Below are 10,135 nucleotides of genomic sequence, written 5' to 3'. Positions count from 1 at the left end.
GGCCGGCTTGTTGTTTTGGCTTCTCGCGATCCATTGTTCCCCCAGCCCATCCACATGTCCTACGCTGTGATGGTGAATTGCCTTTTTTTTTTTTGGAAAAAGAAAAAGGAGTCAATGGGGCAAAGTCACTCGGGAGGTCCCCCTTTCCCAACAGACCCGTGTCCTCCATACCACCACCCACCACTGCCTGACTGCTCATGTTCCTAAAACAAACGTACATAGACACCCCCACAAACATCATTTAGCGTGTAATTTTGTTGGCTAAACGATAATCTTTGCAGCTTTTGATGTGTGGTTCTTAGTGCGTCTCTTGTGCCGTCGGGAAGTCACCTTTTACCACGGCTCTCGAGATGCTGCCGATGCGGTAGTTGGCATCTTCTTGGGGGATGTCCTGGTGCCCGAAAGTACCTTGGTGCGCCGTCCACCTACAGCCGAGGCTCCGCCATGGATAGGCGAGCCTCCTGTCTTGTGTGTTGTCGTGGGACTGTGCTGCTGCGAGTCGACGCTTGGTCACTTGTGCAAAAGAAATGACAGATTCTGACGCGGCACCATCACAGTCCAAAAAGGTGTTGGATATGCCGTTTAGGTTGGAGCGAGCCTTGACTGGCCCTGGCCTCTAGCGCACGGAGACTGCCTGACACGGCCTGGGAAATATGGAGAGGACGAAGCTGACTTTGTAGTCTGGCAGGGGTTCAGATGTGGGCTTGATTTTCCTTGGGCTCCTTCGTGTCGCTCGGTTGATTCGATTTTGGAACCAAGGTGCAGGCAGGATTATGGGTGGGCTTCTCGAAAGCTAGCCTGCATACAAGGCATATAAGGCTGCCACCATGCTAAAGATATACAGTCCTCTTCTAACCTTCGCCCGGCTCGCTAAGCACTAGGCCATAGCGCAATGGAGGGCTTGGAGGCACCTAAATCCGGGGACAGGTTGGGCGGGGTTTGTGGGAATCTCTCGAGGAAGCAGTTGCTGAGCCTGCCGGGTACTGATATGAAAGGGGGTCGAGCCTAGCATCCGCGACAGCGCGGGCTTGACGGGGGCGTCTTGTTTTTTTGTCCAGGCTGGGGATCAGGCTCGACCCGACGCAACTTGAGGGGCGGGCTTATTATTGAGGACGAGTGGGATGATCCTCCTGATAGTAAGTGGCGAGGATGGGAAGGGCAAAGTGTATTCTGCTAGTAACTCCAAATCTAAGCCTTGATTCCATGATCAAGGCCGCCCGTACGCCAAGTAACTGCACCTGGTTTTATGAACCCGAAATCAGAACTCGGTTGCGATGTGCTGCCCTAGCTCCACGATACCTGTGCAGACCTATATACCTCGACCAAAACGCCGCTGCTATACGCTGCCCTGACACCAACGCATGCAGACCAGGCGGGAGGGGTCGGGTTTTTGGGCCGGCACGCCTTGGGCTTCCCGCACTGCGCCGGTTTGGCTTTGGGGTTGCCGGGTTTGGCGGGGGGCCGCCCGCCTTGCCAAACCCTCGCACCTGTCCGCCTCCTCTATCAAGGTCTGGCTAAACTCCTCGTCGGAGCTGGAAATGTACAAATGCAAGGGCTTGTGCCGCACGTACTGGTGGATCGTGACGCGCAGGCCTTCGATGGGCTCCTGGCGGCCTGTCACCTCGGGCCCTGACGGACGAGGCGAAGAAGACGGGGCCCGAGCTCCGCGATAGCTTCGGGCACCGGATCTTGTCTGATTCCTAGCGCCGGCTTGGGGGCTTTTTTTACTGAGCCGCACCTATTATGGCGTGGCAAGCGGAATGTGCCGGATCAAAACTGAAGGCTTAGCCAGCGATGCCTCGACTATTTGATATGTGCCTTTGGTCAAGGAGAAATCTGTGGGAGTGACGAAGCTCTACTCGCTCAGTCGCGGCGCTGGACACTCCTCAGCTACGCATCGCATTACTGGGATTTGCACCTATCGGAAGGCGGTTGCAAAGGAAGACAAAGTACGTCGAGATGATAAAGGGTGTATGGGATATTGTGATTATAAAAAAGAGGTTTGCGAAGGAGCAACGAGGAAGATGCATGTACCACCATATTATCTCAAACGGGCGTGGTTTATTACTAAACGGTTGAGGGTCTAGCGGGAGCCCGTCATCCGGTCTGTTCCGCTATACGAACTGCGCGTGCGCTTCACTTTTGCTCCAGCCTTTCTTTCTAATAGAATAGTCGACCAGAAGACGGGTCCCGCTGAGCCCAAAAAGGGTTTAGTATAAATCCCGTCCTTTTGAGATAATACGGTACTGGGCTGTATCTTGCCACCATTTTACAGCAGAGCCAACAGTCGCCGTTGGCATGCTTTCTATGCCCTCCCCCCAAGAAGCGGACCTTTGGATGGAAAGAAATGAGAGATGGACGGGTGCGGTGGCATTGGGGCCCAAGGTGTGCCAAGTATTTTAGTTCGGTTACGTCTCCTTGCCCATGCAGAGTGTCTGCGGACAATCTATGTCCTTGATCGTATTTCTTTCGAATTACGTGGCCCCATGAGACGGGCCGATGACACCATGAAGCCAGGGGGAGGAGACACCTTCAACACCATCTTATCTGATCCTGAGATTAAGATGACCTGTAACAACGGAGATTAAGCCCCACAGCACAGACAGACGTTCGCAGGGCCGGAGAAGCCGGACCCCAACCAGTGGTAACTCTATCCCGCGGCAGATGTTGTTTCTGTGGGCAACGCGGGGGACAGGAGCGGCATGGTGGCGGCCCAAAATCGCGCAGGACATGTACCAGTGGACATGTACCAGCGGACTAGTACCAGTGCTACCCAGCCGGACGCCTGGTTTGAGGATAGTCGAAAGAATAGTCGAAAGTACAGAGGCAGGGCACGCATCTCCTATCTACGTATGTCAGCCCGACGGCAGAGGAGATTGTCGTTTCAACAGGCGGGTGAGCTGTCAACAGAGCTGTCAGCAGCTCTTGGCGCCTTCACTGACCGTCCATTCGTGACGGAGCAATGACTGTTGTTTTTCATCAGATGCGCCATCGAGAAGCAAACGCGCCAAACAGGAGCAAGGCAAGTGGGCCGGACAAGGGTGCTGAGGGCCAACCAAGACGCCATGTCATGATGGATGAGATAAGATTGTGTCAGCGACAAAGCGACAGGGCGGCTGGGCCGAGGTCGGAGGCGACCGGACAAGGGACCGTGGGATGCGAATTCGAAAACGCATCTGGTCTGGGAAGAGAGAAAGGCAAAAAAGAAAAGAAGAAAAAAAAACACTCTTACCTGCCGGGACTCAATTGCCCGCCGGGCATTTCCGAGCAGACACTTCGGGCATGACCAGAAAGCGGTGGCCACCCCCGTCTGTCCGCAAGGATCTTCCAAGGTCTATCTTGCCGGCAACAAAGGCTCGGCCGCAATTGCCAGCCGCGGTGATTGTCCGCGGGTTTTCGGTGCCGGCACGTGCGCAGAGAATGTCGGCACCAGGGAGGATAGTTCTCCCATTGCACCACTGCCACTTACCACCACCATATGCCACCGTGCATAGTGTAACCGTGACACCCGGCATTGCCCATTTCCATTTCCGTAGTGCCGTGGGAGCATACGAGGAAAGCCGGCGGGATGGATGGACTATGAACTGTTGCAGGCAGGGGAAAGAAAAGTTGGAATTGGGTGGCGAGAGTTGGGGGCAAAATGGGGTGACCAGTGCACGAGACCATTGCCGTGGAATGCATCGCAATGGGACGATTGGACCAACAAAAAAAGGCACCGCACGCAATATTGCCCTCTTGTCCATCTATACGAACAGAACAGGGTAAAAACGGCGTCCCGGAAATGCAGCTGTAAGCGTGGCATTTGACAGCCCAAAGGAGAAAGGAGGCGCATATTCAGCCGAGCATTTCCGGCGGCAGCACAGCAGCTGGAGATTTCCACCCGCGCGCTGGCTCCGACCACGGCGAAGACCGGCGGCCAGGTGCGAAAAAAAGCCCCGCCTGGATGTGGGGCTGGCTGGGGAAGGCTTGGCGAGAACGCCAGGCGAGCCCAGGCTTGTGTAATGATGGAGCCCATGTTACTTGATCAAAGTGGCCTGGATTTGACGTCTTCTCATAAGCGGGCTCCCACTGCGCCTCTCACCTCTCCCACCGCTCCGGCTCAGCTGCACCTTGCTCATTTCTCAGCAGCTGCGATATCTGGCCATATCACTCTCTCCCACCGCCTGTCTTGGGCTAATTTCCCACTGCAGGGTGCCATCCGACTCGTCGACTTTGTTGGGCTACGGTACCAAGGGCCTAGAATTTGGGTCCAGTGTGGCTGGCCTGAGCGTTATCTGATCCATCTGATAAACCCCCTTCCCCCTATCGAGTTTTTCGCTTTTCTCGTCGCCCCTCCTCCATTTTGCCTTTTGTCGGTCCCTCTGCCATGCCCGCTGGCCATTGACTTGCCGAACCCCTACGACGACCCTCCTCCCTCATTAATACATCTATTCTCCGCTCTCCCACGGCCGTCCGACTCTCCTGCCGACCTGCCCCGTTGCCTGCTCGCCAACACTTTCTCATCACCACCCCGACATCGCTCCCCCACCACCTCATGGCGACAACAGCGACAATGCAATCCCGACTAGACACCATCCTGGCCGAGTCGACCTCGGGCTGCATCCCAGAGGAGCCCCGTGCTCCCTCAATTGCCCCGTCACTCACCTTTTCCGACTCGACCGAGAATGAGCAGGAGCTGGATGATGGCACGCCGCCCTCGGAGCTGCCCCGGCGGCGGCGCGCCTCGACCCGTCTGATCGCCCAGAGCGCCGCCGACATCCAGCGCATCACGGGCGAGTCCACGGCCGAGGTCGTCAAGAGGTGTTGCGGCGGTGGCTGCTGCTTCAAGTCGGCCGCCAGGAAGGATGGCGTCGAGCTGGAGAAGCCTGAGCTGCCCGGCAACAACGCTTTCCAGTCCCTGCTCCTCAAGATTGACGCCATCCCGAGCACCTTGACCAATGTCGCCGATCTCCCCCCGCAGACCGCCTTCTTCGAATCCATTAGGCCAGCAGCGGCATCCAGAAACCCGCCCTCGTCAGCAGACTCTGCCGTTTCACTCTCACCCGTAGACTCGTCCATCCCGCTGGCGTCAACAGACTCTGTTCCAACCCTTGACTGCGCGGTTGAGAAGCTGCGCGACCTTTCCCTCAACTCGGAGGACACGTCGATCCAGCCCCCCAAATTCGTGCAGCCGCACCCGCCGCACAACGTCTTCGCCGCGCGCATGCACAACACGCGCGAGCTGACCAGGCCCGGTGCCGAGAAGCGCACCTTTCACTTCGACCTCGATATCACCGACTACCCTGACAGCGAGGGCGTCGACTTCAAGGTCGGCGGCGCCATCGGCGTGTCGGCGCCCAACGACTCGGCCGTGGTGGACGAGATCCTCGACCTGCTCCTGGTCCCGCGCTTCCTCCGCGACCGCCCGGCACTCCTACGCACCACGGGCGGGCGCTGGCCCACCGTCTGGGGCGACGAGGCGGCGCGGTCGCTGCTCACGACGCGGCGGGCGCTGCTCACGTGGTGCTCAGACGTGCAATCTTACCCCCCAACCAAGGCCCTCCTCCGCGTGCTGGCCGAGTACGCCACGGACGAGGTGGAGCGGCGTGTCCTGCTCTTCCTCTGCTCGGCCGAGGGCCAGGGCGTCTTTTGCGACTTCCGGACGGGCCCGCACGTGTCGCTCGTGCAGCTGCTGCACGCCTTCCCGTCGTCCAAGCCGCCGCTAGACCGGCTCCTGACGGTGCTGCAGCCGCTGATGCCGCGCTTCTACTCGCTGTCCAACGACCCGCACGAGTCGTTCGAGACGCGCGACGGCAAGCAGCACCGCATCGTCGAGATCGCCGTGACGGTGCACTCGGACAACGACTGGCGCAGCGGCACGCGCATGGGCATCGGCTCGGGCTTCTTCCAGCGCCAGGCACTGCGGTTCCTGGGCACCCAGGAGCGCGGCGAGGCGCCCGAGGTATTCATCCCCATGTTCAAGGGCCTCATGGCGAACCCGCTGGCCAAGCAGTTCATGACGGATGGGCCCATGCTTCTGATCGGCGCCGGCGTCGGCATCGCGCCGTTCCGCGGCTTCGTGCAGCGGCGGCTCAAGACGGCCAACTGCGCCAACAAGGTCTGGGTGCTCCAGGGCGTGCGCGACTCGCTCGTCGACGAGATTTACAGCGGCGAGTGGGGCGTGCACGAGGACGAGGTCAAGCGCGTGGTCGAGTCGCGGCGCGGCGAGGGCCGCTACGTGCAGGAGGAGGTGCGGGCGCAGGCCGACCTGGTCTGGTACATCATCAACTCGGTCGATGGCCGCGTCTTTGTCTGCGGCTCCAGTAGGGGCATGGGTGAGGGCGTCGAGGAGGCCCTCGTCGAGGTGGCCATGCAGAAGGGCAACCTCGGCCGCAAGGAGGCGCACAAGTTCTGGGACCTCAAGAGGGAGGTCGGCCAGTACATTGCCGAGACGTGGTGATTTTATATTCATTATCCTTGATTTTCTTTTCTGTCACGAGGCGCATGAAAACTGAGCAAAGCACAGTTGGCCGTTTGGGCATGCATTTTCGGGCTGGGTTTCCTGGTTATTTGACGGACCAAGAGAAAAGAACCATGGCTACCTGGGGATACAATGGCACTCTTTTTTTGTTTCTCTTTTTTTCTCTATAAATGGGCATAGATGCAGGAAAGCTTTCGACATCTCACCACTTCTTATCGGGGCGTTCGGTTTATATAGGTTACACACCTGAAAACATGCAAATAGGTACATAGGCTGTCTCGTCTGCACAGCAATGTGCGCAAGTCGGACGGCCGGGGCGGAGTTTTGATAGCATATATCAAACGTTGATATCAAATGTTGACATGTTGGGTATTTCTTGGTGGCATACAGGGGACGCTGACCTGAAACATGACGGCGTTGCGCATCTGCTAGCTGTCACGGGTCGACAGCCGACGAGGAGGGGCTGTTGGTTCCATCACAATAGGCAACAACGAGGGGCGGTCTGGGGACGGCTGTCCAACCCGTTTATAACCACCATCTCGATCGTTACTGTTCTCACCTGTTGTCGGCAAACGCATCAACCGATAAACGCGGCCACTTGACATACAGCAGCATAACCCACAGCCATGGACGAGGACGACGAGCTGTTCCTGGGAGCCCACCTCTGGGACGGGCGCTACGGGCCCGTCACCCTCGCCCTGACGCGCGAAAAGGGGGACTTTGTGTAGGCGCACCGGCTCGACCTCGACGCGGCGGGCGTGTCGCGGCGGTGCTGCACAAGGCCTCGCGCCTCGCGGAGCGGCAGAGGGAACAAAAAGCCCACCCAGGTCGTCTCCATCATCGGCCCGCACCACCGCGACGACGACGCCAAAGAAGACGGCCACACCTACCTCCTGACCGAGCACGTCGCGGGGCGACCTCGAGAGCATCTTTGCCTACCAGAGGCCCGGCCAGACGCCGCCGCCGCCGCTGCCGCTGTTCCGCGTCTTTGTGCACGGCGCGGCGCGCAGGCGCGCGACCTGGGGGGTGGTGGATTTCGTGCTTCCCGAGATGCGGCATATTATGATGGTCGATAACAAAGGGGTCGCAAAGGTGCTGCTGGTCCCGCTGCTGCACGACGTGGCGGCTGGCGATGGTGGTGTTGATGGGCTGCCGGGGGCGCTGAGGACGCTGCCTGAGCGGGTGGCTGCGGTGAAGAAGATGAAGAAGGGGGAGGGTGTGGTGGACAGGAGGGAGATGCTGCGCGGGTCAAGATACTGGAGGATGAGCCGAACTGGACGGATTTCCTGCGGCGGTGCTTTACATGTGGGTTTTTGTTTTTGTTTTGTTTGTTTGATACCCCGACTATTGCTAACCAACGACTCCCCCCTACAGAAACCCCGACCAACGGCCGACGATTACAGAGCTTCTGGACCATCCCCTCTTCGCGCCCGGCTCGTTCCCGCCGCCGTCCTCATCCCGTTCCTCCTCCCCCGACTCGGAATAAAATCGAACGAATTCCACGCTGGGCTCGATCGAACAAGCGCGCGGGAAGGCGCGGGCCCCGCTCACAACCCCCACAAAACATGCGTGCGTGCGCGCGGCTGCTTGTCCTGCTTAAAAATCCATTACTGATGTCGGTCCGGCGCCCGCAAGCCAGCCTCCCCCCTTGCCCGCCTGCCGGATTGCGCGATTGTGCTTGGCCATCACCGAGTCAGCGGGCTGCGTCAGGCGCTGCTGCAGGGTTGTTTGTGTCCCACTCAATCTTTTCGAACGCGATGGAAGCTCGAGTTTTCGGCGGGAGGACGAGGGGGGTTGGGTGACGGCGGCTGCGTCTGTTTGTGCTGTTCATCTCATATGCATGCGGTTTTGATACGCTTTCGATAATCATATCTCTCGGTTACGAACCACCCTTCTCCGGATTTGAAATCTATCAGTCCCAGTCAACCCAACCGTGCCATCGCTCCCCGCGTGTCAGCAATAAGCTACCCTGTATTCCAGTCTTGAGATGATGGAACACCCCCTGCGCCAAAACTGCCCGCCAGCTCGGCGGGGCCGCCGCGACGTGCCAGCAGCGCAGAACGGGCGGTGGATGATGCTTGGGCGGGTATATAATAAAAAAAGAAGGCCTATCATGCACACCACACCTCTCTCTCCACCTACCTAGGTGGCCACGACAACGACTCCCCCCGCCGCCGCCGACACCCTCCACGTCCCCGCAACTTCAGCAACAGACGGACGGCCCGCCGTGGCAGACAACACCTGGCTAGTTATATACCCATCGCTGCGTTGTTGCCTGTGCCCGTACACATACCTCTGCTGTATAAATACCCCCTCGTCCCCCCTCCACCGGCCACATGAGCTCCTCCCTCGTCGCCAGAACGGTCCTCCGAGCCGCCATACCCAGACGTCTTGCACCACTCGCCAGAACGCCCTTCTCCTCACCCTCTCCGGTCATCCGCTCCACCTTCCGCCGCCACCAACAAACCGCCGCCATGTCCGCCAACGCCTTCCTGGACCTCGTCAAGGCCCGCCGCACGCATTACGCGCTCGGCAAGGACCTGCCCGTGTCCAAGGAGCGGGTCCAGGAGATCGTCAACACGGCCGTCAACCACGTGCCCTCGAGCTTCAACTGCCAGCCCAACCGCGTCGCCGTCCTCTTCGGCGCCGAGCACGACAAGTTCTGGGACATTGTCGCCGAGACGCTCAAGGCCATCGTGCCCGCCGCCGGCTGGCCCGCGTCCGAGGCGCGCGTCAACGGCTTCAAGGCTGGTGCTGGTTCGGTAAGCTTTGTCTCCTCCTCCCTCACTCTTTTTTTTTTTTTTCTGTCCCCTCGCCAGCTCCCCAATATCGACAAAAAGAGGGAGAAAAAAAAAAAAAAAAAACTAACTCCTCCAAAAAAGATCCTCTTCTTCGAGGACCAGACCACCACCGAGGCCATGCAGGCCAAGTTCGCCCTCTACGCCGACAAGTTCCCCGGCTGGACCACCCAGTCCGACGGCATGCTGCAGTACACCCTCTGGCTCGCCCTCGAGGCCGAGGGCGTCGGCGCCAACCTGCAGCACTACAACCCCATCGTCGACGACAAGGTCGCCGCCGCCTGGGGCCTGCCCGCGTCCTGGAAGCTCAACGCCCAGCTCGTCTTTGGCAAGAAGACGGGCGAGGCCGGCGAGAAGACCTTTAAGCCCCTCGAGGAGCGCGTCAAGGTCTTTGGCGCTTAGACGAATGACAAGATACAAAAAAAAGACAAAAAGAAAAAAAAAAAAAAGAAACAATAGAAAGCGTTTGCGTTTTTGGACTGTATATATTCCAAGCAAGAAACCTAGACAAGGCTAGATCAATGATACCTGGAGCTTGGCACTCTTGAATATCCTCTAGAAATCGAATGTCGTTGAGCTCGAGGTCACGCGGATGCTGACTGGAAAGCCAAGTGGCTCGCGCGTATGATTAGTGCATCGGGACGTGCATGTCACTGCAAATCCCACCAACCCCTTCTTATTTCGACCTCATACACTTGCTGTTGCTTTTTTGGCTTTTTATATAATCAGGGCGGTATCAGCCAATCCGTCCCAAAACNCGCCCTCGCTCACTCCTCGTCCACCCGCCCCAGCGCCTGCCCCCATCTTGACCTTCTGCCCCTTGTCCACGGCCCACCGAGAAGCCGTCGCGCCCGCCCTTGCCCCTCGCCGGCGCCTC

General features: G+C 58.7%; 4 protein-coding genes across 4 annotated transcripts; all 4 read left to right on the top strand.

Moving 5' to 3' along the window:
- Nucleotides 1-1,203: 1,203 nt before the first annotated feature.
- Nucleotides 1,204-1,633, top strand: GGTG_10487 (hypothetical protein; the record flags this gene model as incomplete). Its single annotated transcript, XM_009228360.1, has 2 exons — nucleotides 1,204-1,219; nucleotides 1,368-1,633. 2 exons carry the CDS (start codon nucleotides 1,204-1,206, stop codon nucleotides 1,631-1,633), a joined length of 282 nt encoding a protein of 93 aa, XP_009226624.1.
- A 2,409-nt stretch (nucleotides 1,634-4,042) lies between these two features.
- GGTG_10486 (FAD binding domain-containing protein) lies at nucleotides 4,043-6,800 on the top strand. The gene has a single exon (XM_009228359.1). The coding sequence runs from the start codon at nucleotides 4,535-4,537 to the stop codon at nucleotides 6,437-6,439; it is 1,905 nt and encodes a 634-aa protein (XP_009226623.1). The 5' UTR covers nucleotides 4,043-4,534; the 3' UTR covers nucleotides 6,440-6,800.
- Nucleotides 6,801-7,086: 286 nt separating this feature from the next.
- GGTG_10485 (hypothetical protein) lies at nucleotides 7,087-8,535 on the top strand (the record flags this gene model as incomplete). The annotated part of the gene is made up of 4 exons (XM_009228358.1): nucleotides 7,087-7,184; nucleotides 7,363-7,765; nucleotides 7,835-8,029; nucleotides 8,485-8,535. The coding sequence occupies 4 exons, from the start codon at nucleotides 7,087-7,089 to the stop codon at nucleotides 8,533-8,535; spliced, it is 747 nt and encodes a 248-aa protein (XP_009226622.1).
- A 399-nt stretch (nucleotides 8,536-8,934) lies between these two features.
- GGTG_10484 (nitroreductase) lies at nucleotides 8,935-9,660 on the top strand (the record flags this gene model as incomplete). The annotated part of the gene is made up of 2 exons (XM_009228357.1): nucleotides 8,935-9,222; nucleotides 9,343-9,660. The coding sequence occupies 2 exons, from the start codon at nucleotides 8,935-8,937 to the stop codon at nucleotides 9,658-9,660; spliced, it is 606 nt and encodes a 201-aa protein (XP_009226621.1).
- Between the last annotated feature and the right edge of the window lie 475 nt (nucleotides 9,661-10,135).

Source organism: Gaeumannomyces tritici, assembly GCF_000145635.1.
Source record: "Gaeumannomyces tritici R3-111a-1 unplaced genomic scaffold supercont2.6, whole genome shotgun sequence".
Lineage (NCBI taxonomy): Eukaryota > Fungi > Ascomycota > Sordariomycetes > Magnaporthales > Magnaporthaceae > Gaeumannomyces > Gaeumannomyces tritici.
Note: the sequence above shows the minus strand (reverse complement) of the source record. Positions and strands in the feature narration are given on the sequence as shown.

Excerpts from the sequence above, each read along its gene's own strand:
- GGTG_10486 (XM_009228359.1), top strand. The coding sequence starts at position 4,535 with ATGGCGACAACAGCGACAATGCAATCCCGACTAGACACCATCCTGGCC.